Genomic DNA, 25,715 nt, shown 5'->3' on the forward strand with positions numbered 1-25,715 from the left:
AAAATGTTAAACTATTAATTCTATTGGATCCTAACTTAATGATGAAGTTTTGATACCGGCATATGGTAACAATTGTACCAACATATTTTTGAATGTCTTTGCTTCTTGTGAAGGAGGACATTAGTCACAACTCTATCATTGGCATTATTACACATTGTTACACATTTGCAATGATTTAGAAAATAGTTGCACATCTTGTATAGTGGGAGGTGAAACAGTAGGCCTACATGGGCTGGATATGTTCCAAGAAACTTTCAGCATCAATCAACGTGTGTGTGTGTGTGTGTGTGTGTGTGTGTGTGTGTAAAAATGCTGTCCTTTGTAATAATTTGTGTTTGTGGAATCACCAAAAGTCACCCAAAAAAAGTTTGACTTTAGATAATCCATTCCTCTCTTCAGTACACACCCCTCAAAGGGATTATACAAATTTTGGTGAATGACATGAAGCAACCTTCCCCTTAACAAATACTGTGGTCAACAGTAAAAAGCGGTTTCATGGCAGCTCTAAATTTCTCTTCCTGTTTTCATCAGCTGGTTACATTCACAACTACTTTGGCATGTTTGTTTAGAACTTGGACTGAGTTGTGTCACTGCATTTAGGCTGTATGGCCTTTTAGACCATTTTCATTAAAGAAGTTGGAGTTTTCAGGTTTGTCCACCAACACTTGAGTATAATGGGGACTAACTTTAATCAAAATTTAAAAGGTAATTGTGCAACTATACAGTTATATTTATTTGACCAGTATTTATAGCCAAGGCTTATATATTTGCTCAAACATAGGCCTATATATAAGTTTAAACAATTATGTAATTTACTCTTTTGCCTTAAGAGTAAATGAGTCATGGGTAATGAGTTATAGCACAGGATGAGCTTCGATCACCCTGGTCCATTTCCCCTTTCGTTATATTAAGCAAGGCAATAAAGTAAACGTCTGTGATGTATGTTCCACTTTCCATGGGAATGGTGTCATAATTTAGCCGACTACTAGTAGGCCTATAACCATTAACCAGCTTAATTTAGTTATTATTGCTGGGTGCATATCAAATTATTTAACAAGATGAACATTTCATCTGCCAATAACAATTCACTACGTGACTTGAATATACGCCTTAAGTTCCACTTTGTATAGACTAAACGAATTAAAGTTCACATGCTTTTGGGCTATGTAACTGGACATATGAAAATATGCAATTGTAATGTAATAGCAGCTAGGGTAGTCTAGTCTTAGGCTATACATTGGACAGGAGTTGGACATTATTGAGCTCGTTTTACTTTCATTTCAAAGAGACGGGGTGAGGGGAGGGCTTTCGACGTTAAACAAGCTGTTAACCAGGATGAAAAAGCAAGAGCTCAGTGGCAAAAGGCAGGCAGTGCAACATCCTTGCTCGAAATGCAACATCCTTTGCTTGAATGACAGCGCACTTCCACACTACCAGTACCAGACCAGTACCAAACATCATTTATTTTATTAATCTGCGTTATAAATTCCCGGCGGTGCAGTTAGATCTGGGTAAAGTACACATACTTTTGGATATTTTCTACAGGTAGCCGACGATACAACCACATGCAGACTGCAGTGAGTGTAGCTCTTCATTGAAGACTATGAAGAGATAACCGCCCGGCAGCCAGGCTTGTTGTAGAGCGGAGGCAAGTATGAAACAGCCGTGTGTACAGGTTGCGTTTACAGGCAAGTTGGTATTACATAGACAACAAATGTACACAAGACTCAAGGTTTATGTCACATTATGCTACTGCTACTGGATATAGCCTATCTAGCGTTGTGGATACTATTGTTTGGCTTACATTTTAGCCTTTACATTGTACATGTTTATTCCTTCTTTAAATAGTAGCAATCGGCTGTAGCCTGTAGGTTACGCATATTGTTGTGTCTATTGACATTGGCCTACTAAATGGGTTAAAGTCAAGACAATATAATGTAGTCTTTATAGCCTATTTTGATCTATACATTGATAAGTTAAGTAATTTTTCGTAATATGAAGTAGCCTAGGGCTAGGCACATGCCTACTGCCTACAGTAGGCTGTTTCTTTTATACTCCGTTATAGCCTAGCGCTGGACATTACATTTGCCATCCTGTTTTCTGTCTATAACAATAATTGTCAAAATTAACCAAGAACAGACTAATTTAAGTTCCTTCCTGTATGATTGTTTGCTGTAGCCCTATGTCTGTGTTGACAGTTTGTGACATATAATTGCATGGTATTTAAGCCATCATGCAAATTGTTTTGCAGTGCCCTCAATCTACTGTATTAATATAACCTACATGTTTCTAGAATGTAAAAGCTTCTAAACTTTAGGCTACTTCTTTTAAGACATAACAGAAAATAAGTTCAGGTGTATAGCAAGAAAATGTCCCTGCATAAACTATATGACCTTTATAGCCAAGCACAAAGCACTACATTTTCGGCATAGTGCTTTTCCTGTTCTGTAAATAAAGTATTGCAGAATGCTAAAAATGCAATTTGTTGGGTGCACAACCAAATAATACTGAACTTGGTCCAAAAATCAGCAATCTACCAAATTCATATTTTCATAAATATTTTCTTGAGTAAATTGCAAATTACATGTGCGCGCAGCCGCGCATGCACACACACATACACACACAGTTCATATAATGGGTGTTAACCAAACCCCTGCATGCTGCATGTGTGTGTTGCCTTTCTATAAATGGCTAGCCTGGTGTTTCCGCTGACGGTAAATGAGAGGCCGTCATCATCATCATGTCCCCGGGGAAGTATGGGATGCAGGAGGAGTGGGAGGAGCAGGAGGGGGACCAGGAGATCATGATGGATTTCCTCCTGCCGACTGGTATCTTCCTCAAATTCCCAGTGTCTCGCAACGACACCATCAAGAACATCAAAAAAGTACGTCCCTATAGTATATACTATATACATCCTTGGTCATTGCCCTGCTTACAGCATACATTACAGCATTTCTTTTAGGCAATAAAAACATAATCCATGAATCATGCTGTATTTCAGTGGTAGGCCTACTTAAATTATAGTGTCATATATATTTAATTAATTAATTAATCAGCCGGGAGAATTGGAGCGGCGGGGGTGGTATCGCAGTCGCTGTACAACACTTGTGACGAAAAGAGAGTTGAGCCAGAAGGCAAAGCTCTCTGTCTACCGAGCAATCTTCGTTCCTATGAACTATGGTCATGAAGTGTGGGTCATGACCGAAATAATAAGGTTGCGAATGCAAAGGGCCAAAATTAGTTTTTTTCAACGGGTGGTTGGCATCTCCCTTAGAGATAGGGTGAGAAGTTCAGTCACGCGAGAGAGAGTCGCTGCTTCTTCGCCTGGAAAGGAGCCAGCTTAAGTGGTTCGGGCATCTGGTTAGGATGCCTCTCTCGGGCATCTCCCTAGGGAGGTCCTCGAAGCACGTCCCACTCGGAGGAGACCCCGGGGCAGACCAAGGCACAGTTGGAGGAAACACATCGACTCACTGGCCTTGGAACGTCTCGGGATCCCCCAGGAGGATCTCACTAATGTTGCTCTGGAGAGGGAAGTCTGGAGGGCTCTGGTGGAGCTGTTGCCCCCGCGACCCGACTACGGATATGGGGTTGAAGATGGATGGATGAATGGATATTTAATTATAAATTACCCTATTATTGTTATAACTATTCAATCAAAATGGTGTAGCATAGTCAGACTAGTGCAATAAACAGTATTCTCTCTGTAGATAAATGTTATGTTAAATGTTATGCATGTTTATATTTGGTGAAACACTGATTGATTGATTGATTGATTGACTAATCTGAATATTTTAATTATACACAGATCAAAATTGACCTAAATGTTATGTTGTTAAAAGAAAGGCACAGCTTCTGTCCACAACATAAAATACAAGGCAGAGTTTTTGCTGAGTTAGATCTGCTGCTATAGCCATTGGTGCCAACATCACTCTGCCACTTAAGTCAGTTTGATTTAGCTGTGGTAAGTAATGATACTCTTGGAAGCTGTTAAGAGATTAAATAGTCTTTGGAGATTGCTTCATTGAAAATGATTCTGCAAAAAATTGGCTTCACTCATTTCAATAAAGGAGAGATCAAGTTGTTGCAAACAAAGTTATTTTTTTTATTTAATAAAATATTTAACTTGGCATCAATTAACGTGCAATATGAAAGTGTGGGAGAAGAAAATCTTCATTTTTTAACTTGCGTATAATTTTAGCTCCTTACATAAATCAGAGACCTTCAAGAGCCGAAGAATAACTGAAATACTTCTACTGGCAATTTCACTTGACAGATGGCAGCTTCCTCAGTTACCTTTGTGAACAAAATTCTTCACTGTGTATCAACAATATACCAGGTAGGGTTCTGGTGCTTTCTATTTATTGTTGACTTCATCTCTTGTCAGATGGTTTGGAGAAACGCCAGCAGCGAGCCACTGTTCAGAGCCCTGGGTAACCCTGATGCATACGTCTTTACCTGTATCAACCAGACAGCTGAGAGAGAGGAGCTAGAGGAAGAATCCAGGCGAATATGTGACGTCCGGCCCTTCATATCTGTCCTGAGGCTGGTGGCAAGGGAGGGTGACCGAGTGGAGAAGCTCACCAACACACAGATCAGCCTCTTGATTGGCAAAGGTCAGAGTCACCCTTCAGGGACAGTGCATTTCGGAGACTACATCAGAACTGGGCAGCTGCAAACCTGAGCCATGTCGTAGTTTTTGGTCTTTATCTACAAATATATTGTATTACTTATTTACTTTCTGTCTCATTGTACAACATTAGATTGATATCCGAAAATCTAACTCCACTTGAAGAATGCTTAATATACCTTTTATCCTTGGAGAGAGTGACAAGCAGGTGTTTCAAATACCTTAAACAATACACAGTTTCTGTCTGCATCTAAGAAGATACCTTGACTTGACTGTCTCAAGATTTCTTCTTCTTCTTCTTCTTTCTTCTGTATACTTTGATTACACATGCAGTTCTGTCAATATGCAGATATTATGATTATACCACACAAATCTTTATTTATTAACTTTAATAGAAATGTAGTTATTATTGTGTGTAGCATATTGTAGCAGTCTGTTGCAAGTTCCAGTTTATATATTAGCCAATGCTTGTGTTCTGGCCCACCATCCAGTAGCTTAGAAAAAGCATTGGCTTGAGGCTGAACTTACTTGCCTGCTGCTACAGCTTTTAAACACAATTACAGCACTGTACCCTTCTCGTTGTATCATTCTTCTTCATCTCCGGGAATTATTTGCGTCATTATTCTGTTTTAGGTCTGCATGATTTTGAGGCCCAGAAGAACCATGAAGTGGATGAGTTCCGGACCAATATGAGAGCATTCTGTGAAGAGAAAGCCCTGGAGCGACAGAGGTTGCCATGGGACCAATGGATGGAGTATAGTTTCCCATGTGACTTGGAGCCATACTCCCAGCCGATGTCAGGGAACATGATGTCAAAAAGCACCAAAAAGATCTTCATCAATGTCAAGTTTGAGCATAGCGACGTGAGTATTTTATTGGTACCGTAAGTCAGTGAACAACAACAACCTTAAAGGTATGTTTTTTCGATAGGGCGTCAAACCACAATAAACAGAAAACCTTTGACAGGGAAACCTGTGGTTCTACCTTGCATAGACACACTCTGGAATAGGGTTCTAGGTAAATGTCAGTCTCTGGAATTCCCCCTCCCACACCACCACAAACGCCACTCTACAAACCCACACACACACACACACACACACACACACACACACACACACACACACACACACACACACACACACACACACACACACACACACACACACATTTCACTGTGAAATATTCTGACAATGCTGGGCTAGGAGGTCTGTCTGTCTATATCTATATCATCATTTCCAGCCCAATACTTTGACTTACTTAAGTGGGAATTTTGTTTACTATAGGAAAGCTTTATGCTACAGCAGGATCTCCAGGAATTCCCAGTGGTTCTAAAGAAGGCTGCCCTCAAAAAGAAAGCCACTGTCTTTCGTTCAGTCCGACTGGAGCCTGAGGACTACACCTTACAGGTCAACGGAACGTGGGAGTACATCTATGGGAACCACCCTCTGTGCCAGTTCAAAGTGAGTGACCTCTACAACAGGCAGGGCCGGATTAACACCTCTGAGGGCCCCTGGGCACTGAAGCTCGAAGGGTCCCCTTCACACAAAATGTTGGCTGTTTTGGGCTGTTTTGGGGCAGTTTTATGCCGTTATATTGGCCTATTTGACCCACATAGTAAGCAAATGGGTAAGAGAATTAGCCAGTGTATTTAGTGTTTTCATCTTTTTTTGGATGGCGGACATACATCTTTTATTACAACAGAATCACGGTCACCTCTCCACCTGACCTCACACAGCCCAGTGGGCCCACCCACCTTTAACAACAGCCAATCAGCGCATTGTTGCTGCTTTACACACAATTGCTGCCTTCTCACCGACAATAAAACACTAATCTTTTTAGACACCATTTATTTCATTCGGATTAGCAGGGAAATAAGAAAAAAATAAGATTAAAATTTCTTTTTTTTAGGGGGCCATGGGCACGTGCCCAATGTGCCCATATGGTAGATCCGGCTCTGACAACTATTTGTCTGGCGAGCTGTTTTATCTGTTATATTTTTGGTGGATGTTTTTTTTTTCTGTACTGGGTACTGGGTTGACTCTTTGTCTGTTTGGTATTTTGTCTGTATGGAGTCTTGAAATGAAAGACATCTGTTGTCAGATCAGAGTGGGGTGACCTCAAGGTTGTTTGTCAGCGGCAGTAGACTCCGCTGTTGATTTTGAAACCCCGGCTACCTGCAGGGATGACTCATATCTGTATAGCAGCCCTGCAGCAGGGAACTGCATCCAACCACACATAATTACATTTTGACTGCATTAACCGTCCTACAGCAAATGAGCGGCCTCCAGGAGTCAACCAGTGCTCTCTGGAGACAGGGAAATATACAGTATCTGATGGCGAACTGAGTGATTGCTCAACTAGTACCCATCTCTCTCTCTCTCTCTCTCTCTCTCTCTCTCTCTCTCTCTCTCTCTCTCTCTCTCTCTCTCTCTCTCTCTCTCTCTCTTTCTCTTCACTCCACCAAATCCAGTTCACCCAAGAGATTGCAGGAATGAAACAAATATGGAAACACTGGTTTGCATTGTCTGGACTATACAGTGTCCCATTTTCAAAACATGTAACACCATATATTATGTACATTTTTAGTACATTGTCAGAGTTAGTGTCGAAATGTCCTTGAGCAAGACTGAACCTCTAATTGCTCCTGATGTGCAGGTTGGTGCCTTGCATGGTTTCCTCCATGTAAAGCGCTTTGGATAAAAGCGCTACGCACCATTTACCTGGCATTACCATTTTGAGCAGGGTTTGACAGTGTCCCCGGATCTCTTGTTTTTCCTTACAGTACCTTTTCTCCTGTTTGAGAAGCGGTGAAAACCCCCAACTGACCATGGTTCACCGCTCCACCATCACCAAATACCAGGAAGAGCAGGACAGCCTGTGCAGCCAGGTTTCTAAGAGTCTCTCCTCAAACAGACCTCCTCCGCTGCCTCTGAAGAAGGTGAGAGGTTAGCCTCTTGAACTACAGTCGTGTTTCATTAACAGAACAAGACTCTCTGTGTCTTTTGAGAAGCTTTGTTTCTCAACCAGGAGGTCTGTTGTGTGTGGACTTTGGCATGCTCCAAACTTGCTGCTGTGTAGCACAGTAGCAGCATGTTGATAATTTACTTCGCATCTACTTTCTTTTTTTTTCCTTTCTTGAGCTTATATCTCATCTGCTTTGGGGATTACTGGGTTCTGTCAAAAGTATGATTTTGCTTTATCCAAAGCAAGCCATTCTGAAGTTTTAGATATAGATCAACATTCCGAGTGAACGTCTCACTTTTATTGTACATACATTTTATGATGAGATCTTCATTTTTAAAGTTTTTATTGACATCATAATCCTATGTTTTTGCCTTGTTCATTTTTCCCAATGATTTAATGATAGAAAGTATTTTGTGAGACCATACTGTCCCATTCGAATGTAATCAATGCACTGAATGGGATATTATCACGTTTAATCAGACTATTGATTGGCCTAAGTAGCCTTCTACTGACCTACCAAGATCTCAGTGGGTAAATTCTGTGCATTGAGGACAGCTACTGTTTTGACAGTGATGGAGGGGTGCTGTCTCAAGTGAACTTGAGCAACGATAGCCACCACCAAGCAAGCTAAAGTCAGCGAGTTGCCGTGGCGAACGCTGCAAAGTTAGCTTGAGCCGACTCAGCCCCATGCGAGTTGCAACCCGATAGGCACAGAATCGAAAATAATGTTGTGGGGACTGGGGAGCGCATTTGCCCCAACTGAGATAATGTCTTATTCATTCATTGATAGCATTCGAAGCCGTTGGAAAATATAAAATAATATACTGTAGGAAAAGGTAATATCCACTGCTTTGTCTCTATTCAACAGCAGAACACAACATCTTTGTGGTCCATTAATGAGCCATTTTACATTCATCTGGTACAGGGCAGCCGAGTCAATGCGGATGAAGGAATGAAGGTTGGTGAGGTTTTGTGTTTGTCTTGTTTACCAATTTCTCAAATTGTACGAACAGAAGTTTTGACATGTAAATGACAGGGTCACATGTCCCTGACCACACGTTTCCCATAATTCATCAAGGCGGTTGGTTGAAACTTCAAAACAGGAAGTGGGGAGGGCCTATCTGACTTTCACGTCTCATTGTGGGGCCTACATTCTTAGAACAGGACAGCATTCACACTCTGACTCGCCTTTAATGCACTTCTGGGTTTGTGTAAGAGTGATGGATGTCGTTACTATACTGTAGAAAGGCATTATAGTACCGGGCCTATATCTTGTCTGTCTTTGTGTTTGTGCACAGTGCACTGCAGATGTCTGTAAGACACTTTGGGCACATGCATGATGAGAACAATGATATTTACAACAATATGTTTCCCATTATTTTCAGTGCCCTTTCCAAAGTTCTTCTGTTTTGTTAGGACATATTTTATAAATGTGATTATGTGACAGACAAGAATAATATTGAAAGCACAAATCTGGGTTAATGAGTGTCTGCGTTTGTCTTTTTGATCCAGTTTCATAACTAACTGTGTTACTGTTTAGGTGGCTTATTAAGTGTAAGTGCACTTCCGGCTGCTGCCTCTTGTCTTGAGCCCCATCATGACGCACGGCAAATTTGTCCCGTCACATAATTTATTAGCCATGGAATGCAGTTGGCAAGGCCAAGGTCTGAAAACATATCCCCAGGGAGAGTATCCACTCATACAGTATTTATTAAAGCTGGATTCATTCCAGTCTGACTTTGAACCAAAATTGGTAATGTGCCAAGAAGCATTATTGCTCATACAAGATTTAATTTGGAGTCTGAACAAAGTGGATCTCTCGATTGTTTATTATTTTTGTCAGACTATACACTTCAGGGAAAAGACATTCATGTTCTCATTTTGAATGATACAGGAACTGAATCAATTAGTGAAAGTCTGTGGAAATCATCCACATAAAGAAACTTCCACAAACGTCTACTCACCTGGTCTTCTTGATTTCTACAATCACAAGATTAAATATTTATACCAATCTTCAGAGCTTTTTGTGTGTTCTATTTCTTCTACTGGTAGTACATATACACTGTCCACAGTTCTCGCTCACGTGATTTATTCTAGGCTCGCGGTGATTTGTGATTTGTCACCTGCAAACTGTGAAAGAATGGTAATGTATAATGTAATGTGTGCGTGTGTTGCAGCTTGTGGTCCAGGCTGGCCTGTTCCACGGCAGCGAGTTTCTCTGTAAGGTGGTGACCAGCTCGGAGGTGGCCGTGTGCTCCGAGCCGCTGTGGGACCAGAAGCTGGAGTTTGACATCAACGTGGCTGACCTGCCGCGCATGAGCCGCCTGTGCTTCGCCCTCTACGCCGTCGTTGAGAAGGCCAAGAAGCAACGGGGCACCAAGAAGAGGAATAAGAAAGCTGTGAGTCCTTAAGCCTCACTGTATTTCACACCTCGTCACGTGAAGACGGTGTTGCGTTGGCTGAATACAACAGATTTGTTTTGCGTCATAATTTTGACGATTTGCTTAAGACCATGTGGTTACTGTGTGTGTGTGTGTGTGTGTGTGTGTGTGTGAGAGAGAGAGCAAGCGAGTGTGTTTTTCACTGGTCATCTATTAGCAATCACAAGCAGACATGCTTCCTCTGTAGTATGTGTAGTGTGTTGTGTGGGTGTGTTTTGCTGCAGTGTCTGCCTGGGTTGTGCAAGTGTGTTGTTCAGTGGCAACACTGCGGCTAACGTCTCATCTATAGTCTTTTATCTTGTCATATAACGCTCCAAAGGCGGAAGGAAGGAAGGGATCAGAGTGCGTTTCATGGAATTCTAAATTCCATGAAATGTTCACAGCTACCATGTAGATATGCTGTGACTGTGAAGATAATCTGCTATCCATCTCCACAGACCTCTTCTTAGAGAAGTTTAGGAAAAAACTGTTGTTCTTGTTGTTCCTTCACTCACTTTGAACTGGGCTGGCACAGATGGTGGCTCCCATAGATGAACCCCCCACGTTCCGTTGACCTGTAATATGTAGTAGTGGCTTTCTTTTTGAGGGCAGCCTTCTTTAGAACCACTCGGGAACGTTTTAATGTCCTTGTAGCAGTTGTAGTTTAAAGCTTCCATATAGTGTGTGTGTGCGTGCGTGCGTGCATGCGTGCGTGTCTATACTGTATATGAAGCATATACAGTATTTTGGGGAAGTCCCAAAGCTTTGCACGACATCACAGTACCTGCCACACAATACACTCTGAAGCACAGTCACCAACAACAGCAGCAACTTCCCCTTTTATCATGATGGCAGATTCAGTTTTGTTTTTGCAGCTGTTGAGGAGAGACGAGTGACCAGGTGTGTTTTTGGCGGGAATCGTTAGACATCGCTTCTGCTTTCTCAGCTACTTCTCTCTTCAGTTGCGTGGAGGAGAAGTACCCTCGGCCAGACACCAGGAAGGCTGGCAAAAGTTGATCTATTTTGGCCGTTGCTGCTTGTTTGTTCACATCGTTTAACAGTTCTGTTCTCATCTGTTGTTGTGGTTGCTTCAGGTTAAGCTTCATTTACACTTCTCCGCATGACGGTGTAGCTTGTCAATCTAATTAATGTAGATTTACAAAAGAAGAAATATGAAACCATGAGTCACGGTCCCCGTTTCTGTCTCTGACTTTTTCTCTTCTCTCCCACCCACCCCACTACCACCAGGACTGTCCAATTGCCTGGGTGAACACCATGGTGTTTGACTACAAGGACCAGCTGAAGACTGGAGAGTTCCTCCTATCCACGTGGCCATCTGTTCCCGGTACTCAACTTGATCAAAACCACAGTTCACAATGCTCCCACACTACCTGGCAACACTGTAGTGTAGAGAGACTCACACAGTCACTGTGTGAACCTCACACGTCTACAGTTAAAAAAGACTATACTTAGTTGAATGGAGTCCTCCAGGGCTCTACCCTAGGCCCCCTCCTGGTTCGCTCTACACACAAAATATCTCCAAGCTCACAACGTGCTATTTTCACCTACGGTTTGACCTAAAATAACATAATTAAATAATTAGGTGAATAACATTTAACATCTAATTGTCGATACAAATATGTACCGATTCAAATCAGTCAATTGAAAAGTGAATCACAACGCTCTTTTTAAGAATCTAGTTTTGTGTTTGCTTGTTAACCGCACGCTCTCCTTGCTTTTCTGTTGTGAATGTGAACCATTCTTTAATTTGATATAGAAAATATTAGATAAATAAAATACAGTATTAAGAAAGAAAAAATAATAATCATGAGACTTGTTTTTGCATGATCCGGCCTGGTATCGTGAAATTTAATCGTGAGTTGAGTGAATCATTACATCTCTAGACGCAATGATTCAAATACCTAAGATGAAATGACTGATATTTGCTGGTATTACTTGAATGGCAACCTGTAAAAAGCAACATTTGTTTAGTTTTTATTGTTTTAGCAGATTTATTGCAATGTTCTGTGTCACATTTTCTATCTCAGATGACAAAAGTGAGTTGTTGAACCCAATGGGGACAGTAGAGAAGAACCCCAATGTTGACAGTGCAGCTGGACTCCTCATTCGCTTCAGCAGCATCCGCCCTCACCCTCTCTATTACCCTCCACTCAACAAGGTACAGCATCCGCCCTCACCCTCTATTACCCTCCACTCAACAAGGTACACCCTCACCCTCTATTACCCTCCACTCAACAAGGTACACCATACACCCTCACCCTCTATTACCCTCCACTCAACAAGGTACACCATACACCCTCTATTACCCTCCACTCAACAAGGTACACCATACACCCTCTATTACCCTCCACTCAACAAGGTACACCATACACCCTCTATTACCCTCCACTCAACAAGGTACACCATACACCCTCTATTACCCTCCACTCAACAAGGTACACCATACACCCTCTATTACCCTCCACTCAACAAGGTACACCATACACCCTCTATTACCCTCCACTCAACAAGGTACACCATACCTATCAAGTTCAAATACCTGTTTGTGTACGCAATTAAACCTCTGCCATAGTTAATAGTAATGCTGACCTCATATAAATAAATACACGTAAATAAAAAATAATTGATAGGTGATTAACAGATAACCCACCCTTTTACAAGGGATTGCATCACGTATAAATACCAATCATTATGGCATCCTGATCCAAATACACACTTTTTTGGGGGTGAACAAGAAGCACTTACATATTATGCAGTCCAACAATGTGCATTTAAACTTTGCATTAATAATAATAATAATGTCTATTTATTGTCATGCTTGTTATTTATTGGTCTATTTTGTATTTAATCATAATGTTTTTATTGTATTTTTATGTTGGAGACTGTCTATGTGTCTTAATTCAAATGGATAATACAAAAACAAATCTATTTTCAGATCAGTCCTGTTATAGAGAGGAATGGTGACAACGTTGTCGCCACTAAAGAAGAAGTAAGAGGAAATATTTGTTATTTATTATAATAGCAATAAACAATAATAACTGATTCCTTCTGTCCACAAGGCATTCTATCTACACTAACAGTGTGCCAATTTCTGGACACATTCTTTGGTTTCATCACTCTCCATAGCACACAAAGCTCAAAGAGATAATGGACAACAAAAACCACACAGAGGTTTTTGAGGACGAGAAGGATCTTCTGTGGAAGCTCCGTGGCGAAATCCAAGAACGCTACCCGGAGAATCTGTCCAAGCTGCTCCTCATCACCAAGTGGAATAAACAAGAGGATGTAGCGCAGGTATGTAAGAGGTGAAACCACTTCATGAAAATGACTAATGACACTCATTACGCCCAACACCAACACTCCAAAACAGCTCATCTCAAACTCCATAAGGCATAAGTAGTCTGGAAATGTGCAGAAAGTGGAATTGATCATTTATCTGTGCTGAGAATAATTGGATTTGCACAACCGTACAACTGTAAGTGTGCAATCCTTTGTACAATCATACAACTTCGTTGTACGTTGTTGAAAAGTGTTACAAAATAAATATTGCTATACATTTAGTGGTGTTGTAATCCCATCGACATCTAATGTTCTGACATTTGTGTGATGATGAAGGGTCATTTTCTGGGAAATACATTTGAATTAATCAAAATGCTTTCTAGTTGATCATCATGACATACTGTAGATACAGTATTGTCCAGCCATATAATCATTTGATTCTCCACAGATGGTGAGTTTACTGAGAAACTGGCCTGAACTCCCAGCCCTCTATGCATTAGAGCTCTTAGACTACAGTTTTCCTGACCCGGCAGTCCGTTCTTTCACCATTAGATGCCTCAGGAAGCTCAGGTACATACAATGCTGACACTCTTTCTAAATACCTTTTACATCCTTTGTTGTTCTTGTGCCTCACTGGGGAAATATACACCATTACACTGTAGTCCAGTAGTCCTTTCTCAAAGAGGGGTTCAAGGTGGTCGGCCATTTGAAATATACACCATTACACTGTAGTCCAGTGGTCCTTTCTCAAAGAGGGGTTCAAGGGGGTCGGCCATTTGAAATATACACCATTACACTGTAGTCCAGTGGTCCTTTCTCAAAGAGGGGTTCAAGGTGGTCGGCCATTTGAAATATACACCATTACACTGTAGTCCAGTGGTCCTTTCTCAAAGAGGGGTTCAAGGTGGTCGGCCATTTGAAATATACACCATTACACTGCAGTCCAGTGGTCCTTTCTCAAAGAGGGGTTCAAGGGGGTCGGCCATTTGAAATATACACCATTACACTGTAGTCCAGTGGTCCTTTCTCAAAGAGGGGTTCAAGGGGGTCGGCCATTTGAAAATAGCTATAAGCTCACACTGCCCGTTTGAAAGGACCTTGTAGCTACGTTGCGGTATTGATACTTTTACTTAAGTAAAACATGTGAGTACTTCTTCCATCACTACTGCTCTGTGCAAACTCACACACATAAAAACACACAATCACAGGAAATCACATTCACGAACGCACGCACACTGTCACATGACAACAGATGTCACACAGAATGCTGTTGCATTAACCAGTGGGTTTTAAACCTCTTTCATATCAAGGACCATTATTTAGTTGGCATTTGAGCCACGGGCCACCATTTGATGACATTTAGCCTCAGACCCAAAACTAAAGAATGTTTTCTTATCGTTGGATACAATTTTGTCCAAATTCAATGCTGTGTTGATTTTGGTACCATGGGAGCGATAACAGGCAGATGTTGATCAAAATAACAATTTATTTTTTTAATTATGTAGACTTCTTGTAAATTAACTAATGCAGATGTTTAACAATAATGTAACTCTTGAGAGCGTAAAATGAAACCAAATGGACCAGTAAGGGTCCATTTGGTTTCATTTTACGCTCTCGAGAGTTAAACCACCTAGAACCCCCTCAAAGACCACTGGTTGAAAACCACTGGCATAAACAGTCAGCAACACCACCTACAGTAGAACCCCCTCAAAGACCACTGGTTGAAAACCACTGGCATAAACAGTCAGCAACATCTTTTCTTTCCCTTTGTCTCTCCAGTGGCGATGACCTACTGCAGTATTTATTGCAGCTCGTCCAGGTCTTGAAGTATGAGTCTTACTTGGACTGTGACCTCACCACGTTCCTACTGGAGAGAGCCTTGTCCAACAAGAGGATAGGACACTTCCTCTTTTGGCATCTCAGGTGGGATTTTCTGTATTCTTGTGTTTTTTTTATGGCATATTCTATGCCAGTGGTTCTAAAATGGGGGTACGTGTACCACTAGAGGTACGCAGAGATACTGAGGGGGTACGTGATAGAACGTGGAAAATGGGAGAACTGGACACAGTTTAAAGTAAATGTGCTCAAGGTCATCTAATTTCAAGTCTTTTCTTATTTGTAATGTTAAAAGATTCATGCATAGCATCTGGTGGATACCTCGTGTCCAAAATGGCTACTTTTTCAAGTTCAAAATAGCAAATTATAGCAGATATACAAGCTCAAAAGGCAACATGTTTTTGCTACTGTTTTGTATGACATTGTAGTATGGCAAAATAGGGCATTAATTTATAAAAACAAACAAATATGGAGTTATGAGATTTCTGCCTGACAGCAACGATATGCTAGATTTATAGTTTTCTCTTTTTCTAAGCAAGTAAGGTCACATTCTCACCAGAGAGCTTTGCTGCGATTAAAACGAATCCTGCTGCGCATTTTCAGAAAGTGCGCTTCGTTTGGCAGGTGTGAAGGCTCATTCGAATCCTAATGCGCAGCAAAGAACCGCATTTTACTCCGTCCAAAAACGGGGGTTTCGCTTCGCTTCCAATCGCACTTGACTACGATTCGGTGCAGGTGTGAGGTAAATAAAGGAAATGAAGCAAACAATGTGGCGGGTGAGGAGCTGAACACAGTTGGAGACGGAGAAGGCATATTTTACGCAGCGCAAAGATGTCCCGTTACTGTGGATAGACGTGGTCGAATGAGGAGACTGTCTGAAGCCCTGATCGAAATGAGGACGTGTACATTAATCAATTGCTTAAGAAAACACATAAAAACACTGCAGTGTAGCCTATTATAGCCAACAGAATATTCTGTCTGTCTGTCTGTGCGTGCCGTAAACATGCAGTGCTGTCACTGTGTGGGGACTGGGGAGTTATATCAGTGCGCTCATGCAGCGCTGTGCCTCCATGCCCAAAAGAACAGTGTGTGGCTGCTTGCGTAGAGAGAAAGAGAGAGAGAGAGAGAGGGGGGGGGTCCCCCAGACGGCACGACACATGCACGTTGTGAGTGTAATTTTATTACCATAGATTTCACTGTGTAGGCTAGTTTATGAATGGAACACATTGATAAAGGTCCCCCCCTGCTGCGTTTCCAATTGCTGCGAATGACAGTGTGAAGGCAAACCGCAGCCAATTAAATATGCAATAATCCCAAAATCCCCCCCATGCGCATTCGAGTCTACCGAAGTATTAGGTGAGAATGTGACCTAAGTAGTCAGGTAAAGGGGGTACTTACCGTACTTCTATAATCTATGCTATTTAAAATTAAATTGTTATATTGGTTATGTTAAACAACTGCATACGCAGTATCCTTTTTTATTTTTTGCACTTTGCACTCTGTTTTTACTGTGCTTGAGAAAACATAATTTCTTTCACCTTTGAACTCCGGTCAATAGAATATATTACAGTATAGGTTGCTCTGGTGGTTTGCGAGTGGAAAATGTGACTGAAGCATTGCTCTCTGTTGCAGATCAGAGATGCACGTAGCATCAGTGAGTCTGCGCTTTGGCCTGATTCTGGAGGCCTACTGCAGGGGAAACATCTGCCACATCAAGAACTTAACCAAGCAAGTAAGAGGCAAAACATTTACAACAAGCAGTTCCGTTCATTTCAGTCGCCTAACCACTTAAACCCCATACTTCCTTGACCGGATTCCCAAGGGCTCTTTACTATAGAGAGTAGTCATCCTCCCCTTTTTGCTTTATGCTAAATTTCTTCACAGAAAATAGCTGATCTACAATCTCACGGCGCATGGCAACGCACCGAATGTTACCCCCAGAATAGGAATGCTAGGGTTGTGGGTTGTTTGTGTTTCAACAGAGAGGCAGAGAGGGGAGTGTGAGAGGAGGAGGAGGGAGGGAGAGACTAGAGGGAGAGAGGGAGAAGAGAGAGCCTATTTCACCCACGCTATTACCCACCAGCCAATGCTGGGTACTAAAAGCTCAAACACACTTATCGATTGTCAGCAAAATAACCCCTGGCTTGGCAAGGCAAGTCTTTGTACTACATCTTGCTTGTACCATAACAAATTAAGGTAAACACAAAGTAAACACATTTCTGGCTCCCTATTGAAAGTTGTGTACAGTATATGACAGAAGGACCGCAGTGATTGGTTCGGCTTAGCCATTGCCGATCAGCTGATCACTTTTCTGAGCGCCAGTCCATGTTTGTACAAAACCATTGAGAACCTGAAGAGCCTGTAACCAACCATGTGATAACATGCAATTCATAGAACACCAATCGTTATCACCTATAGAGGTGATAACGACTGGTGTTCTATGAATAGTTGTTTACCGTATATGGAAATGTAACGTCGAATGTCCTCAACTGCCTGGCAGTAGTAAATAATAGTCAGAGCAGCCTTTAGTGTGGAGTCTCAAGAGTGCTTTCCCAGCACAGGGCCTAAAACCAATAATTAAATACCTGCATCATTAAGCCCTCCCTACTGGTTTGGTTTGGCTGCGCTGAGCATGGTTATGAAACCGTGCCAACTGGGCTTGGTTTAAAAAGCATTCTGCAAATGGAAATTATAATATAAACTGTACACCAGTCTGGTGTGTAAGTGGTGCATTTTATAGCGCTTTTATGCAAAACGATTTACATAGATTCTGCACTACATTCACCCATTCACACACCGATGGCGGAGGAAACCATGCAAGGCACCAACCAGCACATTGAGGGCAAATTAGGGGTTCAGCTTCTTGCTCAAGGACACTTCGACACCGAAATAAAAAACGTCTGGGTTTCCGAGGATACTTCGACACTAACTTTGAAATGTGAAATGTGATTGTTTTCCTGACTTGGCAGAACGAGGCCCTGATCAAAATGAAGGCCCTGAGTGAATTTGTCAAGTCAGGCTCCTGCAAAACGACCACAGAGGACTTGAAGAATGTCATCAAACAGGAGGCCTACCTGGAGGCTCTGTCTGACCTGCTCTCACCTCTCAATCCCAGCATCATCCTCTCGGAGATTTGGTATGTGCTGGACCAACACGCACGCACGCACGCACACACACACACACACACACACACACACTCACGCACACGCACACACACACGCACGCACGCACGCACGCACGCACACACACACACACACACACACACACACACACACACACACACACACACACACACACACACACACACACACACATGAATGAGGTGGTGTTTTTGTAATGAGTGTTTGCTGTTGCAGTGTGGACAGATGCAGGTTCATGGATTCTAAGATGAAGCCGCTGTGGTTGATGTACAAGAAAAGGTGGACCCAGGGAGACACCGTGGGAATAATCTTCAAGAATGGGGATGGTGAGAGACACTTGTTTTTCAGTTTAAAATCCCTCTAAATTTAAATTCTACAGAATGGCCTTTTCTACCTCCTTGAATGACACTTATTGCTGTTGTTTTATTGTAATTTACAACTTAATTAGAGCCTGAGCACTGCACCAGTGCGAAGTCCTATTGAAATGGTAAATGGTGCATTTATATATAGCGCCTTTATCCAAGGCGCTTTACATAGATTGTGCATTACATTCACCCATTCACACACCGATGGCAGCGGAAACCATGCAAGGCACCATGCATTATTTACACCATGCAAGGCACCAAATGGCAAAGATTGTTATTATTCCTCCGAATGAATCATGTTTTTGAGGGCCTAAACGTACTAACAAGTTGCGCAACGGCACCTATGCTTCAATGCAACCTGACAGCGCAGGTGTCGCTGTCTATCTATTCTATTGACTATTGTATACTATCAAAGAAGGCAGAAAAAGGCCCATCTTTAAAGAAAAAATAAAGAGTAAAACTACTGTATATTATGTTTTATGGTGGGGAAAACGCAGAGAATACAGAATAGCATAGTTTCAATCAACACATAAGCTCAAATAACTCAAAATAAGCCCAGATTGGGCCTTTAATGTGTAGAATCATGTTATTTGTCTAAATCCTAACCCATTTTGGGCGGGAACCCCTTTTGGTGTTAGCATTATGTTATGCTACAAGCTCAAAATCGAAGAACGACTGACATAGAAACATAGCTTTTTCTGAAAACTATCAGGATGTAGAAGACATTTTTAGAATCTGATCTTAGGTCAGAATGGGTTGTCATTACTTACTGCACCTCCCTCCAGATCTTCGACAAGACATGCTGACCCTTCAGATGATCCGTTTGATGGAGAACCTCTGGAAGAAAGAAGGCCTGGATCTCAGGTACAGTTCATGCCCTGTTAGTCATGAAGGTCCATTAAATGGATGGTAATAGAAGTGTAAATAAGGATGCACGGTACAATCGGTAGCGTATCGAAATCGGTCATAAAAATGCCATATCGGTATCAGATCGGTCTCAAAATAATACAGATTATTTTCACCGATATTGAAAATGTAATAATAATGTGACCGTTAATGATTGTGTACAAGTCTGAGTCTGCCTGTCTCTGTCTCTTTAATAGCATCAGTTGTTAGTGCGGAGGTGGGCTTACCATCTATTTTCACCAGCAAAACAAATAAAATAAAATAAAAAAGATCAGCAATGAGTTAAATATAAATTTAATATAATAATGTAATATTTCGAAATCGGTATCGGCAGTCAGCAGATATGACCCTGCAAATAATCGGATATTGTTCATAATTTCATAATCGTGCACCCCTAAGTCCATTTAGTTATATTTATACACTCTCCGAGATATGGGGGTGTCCTGTCGTCAGTGTCGTGGTCTCCATTTGAATGTGAACGTGTCTCTCTCTCTCCACAGGATGATCCCCTATGGCTGCCTGTCCACTGGAAACAAGGCAGGCCTCATCGAGGTGGTGAAAAACTCTGACACCATCGCCAACATCCAACACAACCACAGCAAGAGCGCTGCCACCGCTGCCTTCAACAAGGATGCTCTGCTCAACTGGCTCAAATCCAAGAATCCAGAGTGAGTAAGATCAGCGACGTGACCTTATTTATACCCTTAGTATTGATACCTATGATAGTCATGGAGAACTTTTTGTCTTTTTGTGTATTTCGGACTCCACATGTGCTTCAAAATTGATCCTAGTATCCCATAAAGTGAACGTTTAGCTTTTCTAAAGTTCTTCAGCATTGCATTAAGCTCCAACAACAGGAGTATTCAGATTCAGTGTCTACGCCAGGTCAGGCCCGGTCTGCTGCGATACGGAACAGCTTGGTAATTAGTCTGCAAGGCAGGAGCCTCCAAATTGAACCTGCAAATGGGAGAACAGCGTAATGACACAATAAACCCAATGCACGTCTAGAGCAGCCATGACTTGACAGGACAGGGCAGTCAATCAGTAACTGTCCCCAGGAACCCCTCTGTGAAGGCCTGCTTGCTTGCGTGCAAGTAATGTTGCAATGCAATTTGAACTAAAATATTTCATGTACTGTATTGTCTGACGTATTTGTTGGCAGGGACAAACTTGATGAAGCAATAGAGGAGTTCACACTGTCCTGTGCTGGCTACTGTGTAGCTACTTACGTCTTGGGCATTGGAGATCGTCACAATGACAATATTATGATCAGGGAAACTGGACAGGTAAGATTTTTAAGCTTAACTGAGATTTTTCCCTCAATAGGAATGTTTGTAACCCACTGTTGAGTCAATGAGCATCCATAATGTCTATTTAACTAGTGAGCTGCTTTCCCAAAGAAGGTAATCATACTTTTTACCACAAGGGGGCGACTTTACATTAGCTGCATAAATGACTTGATTTAATTTCGTTGCTAATCCTGAATTTATATTGTTGTTTTTCATGCACATGACATAGTTCAAGCTTAATGATTCATTAAGGAATCATTAAATCTCAGACATTGAGTTATCCTAGTCTGATTTACGCTACTTGCTACAGGATCTGGAGCTGAAAATCCTTACTAGAGTTCTCAAGTTCTTATAATAATAATTATTATTTATTTATTTTGAGAGGGGTTCGGGTTTTCGGGCCTAACATTATGATAATTAGGCCTACATTTTCAGGCTTGTTGAGAACTCTAATCCAGCGAACCAAATTTCAGTTTCAAGACAATGAAGATTTAAATTGAGTCGATATATTTCAGATTTTTATTGAAGGAATAGCCCCTTCAGATGCAGCATCTCATTTTCAAGGGGGACCTGTAAAACACGATCGAGATACATAAAACATACAGTACACAGATAATATACAGATACTGTACATACATATACACAGACAGAGTAGCAATAGAAGCTGATACCAGGCTATTGGTATTTATTACTTCTCCTCACTTTTGTTCATCAGTTATTCCACATCGACTTTGGGCACTTCCTCGGGAACTTCAAGAGGAAACTGGGGATTAACAGGGAACGCGTGCCTTTCATTTTGACATATGACTTTGTCCATGTCATCCAACAAGGAAGGACCAACAACAGTGAGAAGTTTGAGAGGTACAGCAAGAAGGCTGTCATCGTATTGAAATGCCATGTTGCTGTTGTAGGTTATTGAATTGCTGTGTCGGCCTCTGAAACAGATTTTGTCTTTTTTTTTGTCTGCACAATGTCAGGTTCAGGGAATGCTGTGAGAAGGCCTATAAGATCCTGTGTCGGAATGGGACCCTGTTTGTCAATCTCTTTGCGATGATGAAGGCAGCAGGACTGCCTGAGCTCTCCTCCTTCAAGGATATCCAATATCTAAAGGTATGAAATGAAAACTATTGATGATGAAGATGAGGATTGTTATGGTGATGATGATGATGATGATGATGATGATGATGATGATGATGATGATGATGATGATGATGATGATTATGATGATTACAGTACAGTGCTACTATGCTTTCTTTTCAAAAGGATTCTTTAGCTTTGGGAAAATCAGAGGAAGAGGCACTGAAGAATTTCAAAGTAAAATTCAACGAAGCGCTTCGGGAGAGCTGGAAGACAAAGGTGAACTGGATGATGCATTCCTTGGCCAAAGAGATATAGTCAAAGATTGTGTCATAAGGATGGAGAACACTGAATGAAAGACATTTTAAGAGAGCATGCAAAAGAAGCATGGCTTTTAATCTCTGACAGAGACAAAAAGGGGAGAAGATGCACTGAAGTATTTACCTTTACTAATACCATTCAAAGAAGGTTAACAAATGTTTACATCTGACTGGGCAGTTCTTATGAATTTACTACCAACTGCAGGTGCCTGAAGATAATAATATGACTGGATTATCAAGTTTGATCACACAAAGATGTTCAAGGCCATGATGAAAGGAAACAGCAGAACTTTATTGATCATTCATTGCAAAGTGAAATGCCTTTATAGTGATGACATTGCAGCAAGGATAGGAAAAGATATGTAGCACACTGATGTGTTGGAACTCCTATCTGAAAACCACTGGCTTAAACACCTAATTATGGCCGAAAGAGGTACTGAAGAATGTCTAACACACTGTAAGTAAGGGTCCTCCAGCCTTTCATATGGTTTACATCAACTGATGGTTCGATATGTTTCCATTGCAGTGCCGTCTTTTAAACATCACTGCAATATCTCGTTTTCTTTTAGCTTTTCATTTCAGATATTCACTTGTGATTTTAAAGTATTTGTACAGAGCATTGAACATAACCTGTTCAATGCATTGAACATTTTGAAGGTACTTAAGGAAGATACTTTACTTATAATACTGCCTTGATTTATGTTGCCTTTTGGGACCAATGTGACTTTATTCATATTCAGACAAGAAAGTAATTTTGAATTAATCCTATACTAGATTAATCAGTAGCTAAATCTCAAAGAAAATAGTATAATGTCCTAGTCAAAAATGTCATACTATTGTAATTATTACATGATTCTTAGACCATAGTGAGACCAAAAACTGTTGTTGCATTTTCAGTAACTACCGGTAGTCACTTATAAGTGCAAATGTAGACTGATTCTGTGATTCTAAAATGATGTGAGCGGAAGTGTCAGGAGAAGGAAGTTTCCTCAGGTATCAGGTGCGCCGTACATAGAACCATGACATCACATAATCACGTAATACCATAGTCCAGTATAATAGAGGGTATGCGCATGCATAAAGTGAATGGCAAATCGAGTGGCAAAGTGATAGGCAAAGTGAGTTTAACATTGTTTAATGTCGTTTAATGCAATTAGAAATGACTTTTCAGTTTGTATGTATGGGCTGTCAAGGCCAAAAAGTAGTTTTTAGCCACTCAGTAGGCATTCCTGCATAACTTCCTGGTTTGATGATGATGTCACGCGCATACCCTCTATACTCTATAGGCCAATATTGGGAGACTGGGGAAAAATAGCAAGCCATAGCATAGGGACCTGGATGTTTTTGTCTTAGTATATTGTGTTGAACATTTGGCCCAATTAAATGTGCCTAAAAATGGTGCACTCTTTGAGATGATGCCGTAAGGAGTGTGCGTGCGTGCGTGCGTGCGTGCGTGTGTTTGTGTGTGTGTGTGTGTGTTTCAAATATTTAAGTTATGCACTGTACATTTTGTAGGATTTCTTTTTGTACGTGCCAACTACTGTTCCATTTTACTTACGAGTGGCAATCATCTCTATGCTTTGGCATATTTATACTGTGATATATGCTGTGATAAATAGCAGTAGCACTGTGCTAAATAGCAATGAAGCCTAAGTAAAATGAAGCATAGCCTATATGATGTTTTTTTATTATGGTGATGTCAAATAATATTGCATTGATGTTGTTAATCCAGGAAGTTATTACTTGTATACACAGTAAAAATCCTCAGTGGTAATTATTGGTTCATTTAGATAGGCTACATTTGTATACTCTCAGTTACAAATGGATTAATGATTTGAACACACAGGATTCTATGGAAGTAGTAGTTTGGGAATGTTTCTAATGAAAATAGTTATTGTTGCATTTTGTGGGATATCTAACTAATTTCATTTGGTGGTAGAGATTTCAATATTTGAAGGTCGAGTCACACATCAGTGTTTAACTTATTTCATACTGGGACCAGAATTCTGTTCAGGACTCACTTGGTCCGGGAGATGGGGATTTACCGCCGGTGGTCCGACCACCCGTTAGTCCGAGTCGGATTATTGGAATTTTCGAGCTCTCATGACAGTTCGGAGACGTATAAATCAATGTTAAAATAGTAAAAAGGTGTTCCTGGATCAGTCGGGGAAAACATTAGATAAAAGAGGGGAGATCCGGGCACTCAGAGTAAAAAAATCAAACCTGTCTGAAGTGAGTGGTACCAACCCCCTGTTGGTACCCTAAACATAGGGACATACAGACATATGGATGGACATAGGGACATTCCTTGACGTTCCTTGGAGTGGTTGCACCACTCAAAAACAAAAAGGGAAAAGACTATTCAACCAACATGTTTCGACCTGTTTAGGCTAACAGACTGTAACGGTCTTCATCAGGACTATAGTCATGCGTGCACCCCAGGGGTGCGCAAAAATAAAGAACTAAAATAATAGTGTCATCCCTAATCAGTGGGATTGAGCCCATGCTGTGAGTGTTTATAGGCAGGACAAGTGACACTCAGATTCGATTCGATTCAGATTTGTTTGACCTTGAACTTGATGCCAACATTGTTCCACCTCCCCTTTCCCCTGTTTTTAGTATTGCTAAACCGTATAGGAAATAAAATGAAATCTTAATTGCAAGCAAGAAGTTGTCCCGTCTGATGGTATTTGCACCGCTACAAGTTTTGGTGCTGAAATCCGGGAGAGAGACCTAAACAAGATCTATGTACAGTATGAATGAAGGAGAAGACAATGTAATTAATTTAGGCATTTAGCAATGTAAATCACTCTTGTCTTAATCCAGAGCGATTTACATTTAAGCAAGAACAAAACATGGCAATTCAAAAATATATATATACATGCTCGAAGTCAACTAGAATTCAAGCAGTCCAATTATCTCAGTGGAAGCACACTAGCCCAGAATATAGAATATATTGGAAGTGACGTGAGCTGCCATGAAGAAGTGAGCAAATTAAGTTAGGCTTTTATAATTACCAGGTGCTACGCTGTGCAGATTTCTGCAATGCAGTGCAGGGTGTCATCACTTACCTGATGTTTTCTGAGGCTGATTTGAAAACTGTCAAGTGGCATTTTTTCCTCAGCCTATAGTGGGAATAGGCATGCACGGATTGGGAAGCCGTGGATATGCACGGCTTGGGATATCCGTGGATATGCTCCTGAGGAGGAGGATTCTAAAAACGACTTAAAATAATCATAAAGCCTTGTTTATACTTCACTGTGCAACGGTCCTATGCTGGAAAATAGCAGATATGCAAACTCACAGCACATCTCATTCAAGACACTGAACTTGCAGATCTGCCATTTTTGCCATCCAAATGCATTATATGGTTAAATGGGCCCTAAGAGATGCAGAAATTAACTAGAAAAAGTGCCCTTCTGGGCAAAGGTCTCCACCAGGAGGATAGGAGAGTGTGTGATGTTTGGCAAA

The 25,715-nt window shown here is 41.2% G+C and overlaps 1 protein-coding gene across 8 annotated transcripts; it reads left to right on the forward strand.

Moving 5' to 3' along the window:
• Positions 1 to 618: 618 nt before the first annotated feature.
• Positions 619 to 24,899, forward strand: pik3cd (phosphatidylinositol-4,5-bisphosphate 3-kinase, catalytic subunit delta). Of its 8 annotated transcripts, XM_080764480.1 has the most exons (24): positions 646 to 705; positions 1,546 to 1,648; positions 2,696 to 2,884; positions 4,385 to 4,613; positions 5,261 to 5,490; positions 5,911 to 6,087; positions 7,410 to 7,565; positions 8,460 to 8,549; positions 9,769 to 9,990; positions 11,260 to 11,356; positions 12,060 to 12,190; positions 12,968 to 13,021; positions 13,159 to 13,326; positions 13,760 to 13,881; positions 15,091 to 15,234; positions 16,780 to 16,879; positions 18,117 to 18,283; positions 18,504 to 18,613; positions 19,438 to 19,516; positions 20,059 to 20,226; positions 20,721 to 20,844; positions 21,563 to 21,708; positions 21,825 to 21,957; positions 22,111 to 24,899. In XM_080764480.1, the coding sequence occupies exons 3-24, from the start codon at positions 2,741 to 2,743 to the stop codon at positions 22,240 to 22,242; spliced, it is 3,123 nt and encodes a 1,040-aa protein (XP_080620606.1). In that variant the 5' UTR covers positions 646 to 705; positions 1,546 to 1,648; positions 2,696 to 2,740; the 3' UTR covers positions 22,243 to 24,899. The 8 variants fall into 8 exon arrangements, 6 of the variants coding, with proteins under 6 accessions (XP_080620607.1, XP_080620606.1, XP_080620605.1 ...); XM_080764481.1 differs by lacking the exon at positions 1,546 to 1,648 and having other exon boundaries at positions 619 to 705; XR_013964119.1 differs by lacking the exon at positions 646 to 705 and having other exon boundaries at positions 1,368 to 1,648; positions 21,563 to 21,692; positions 22,121 to 22,258.
• The last annotated feature ends 816 nt before the right edge of the window (positions 24,900 to 25,715 follow it).

Source organism: Protomyctophum bolini (assembly GCF_963924005.1).
Source record: "Protomyctophum bolini genome assembly, chromosome: 5".
NCBI lineage: Eukaryota > Metazoa > Chordata > Actinopteri > Myctophiformes > Myctophidae > Protomyctophum > Protomyctophum bolini.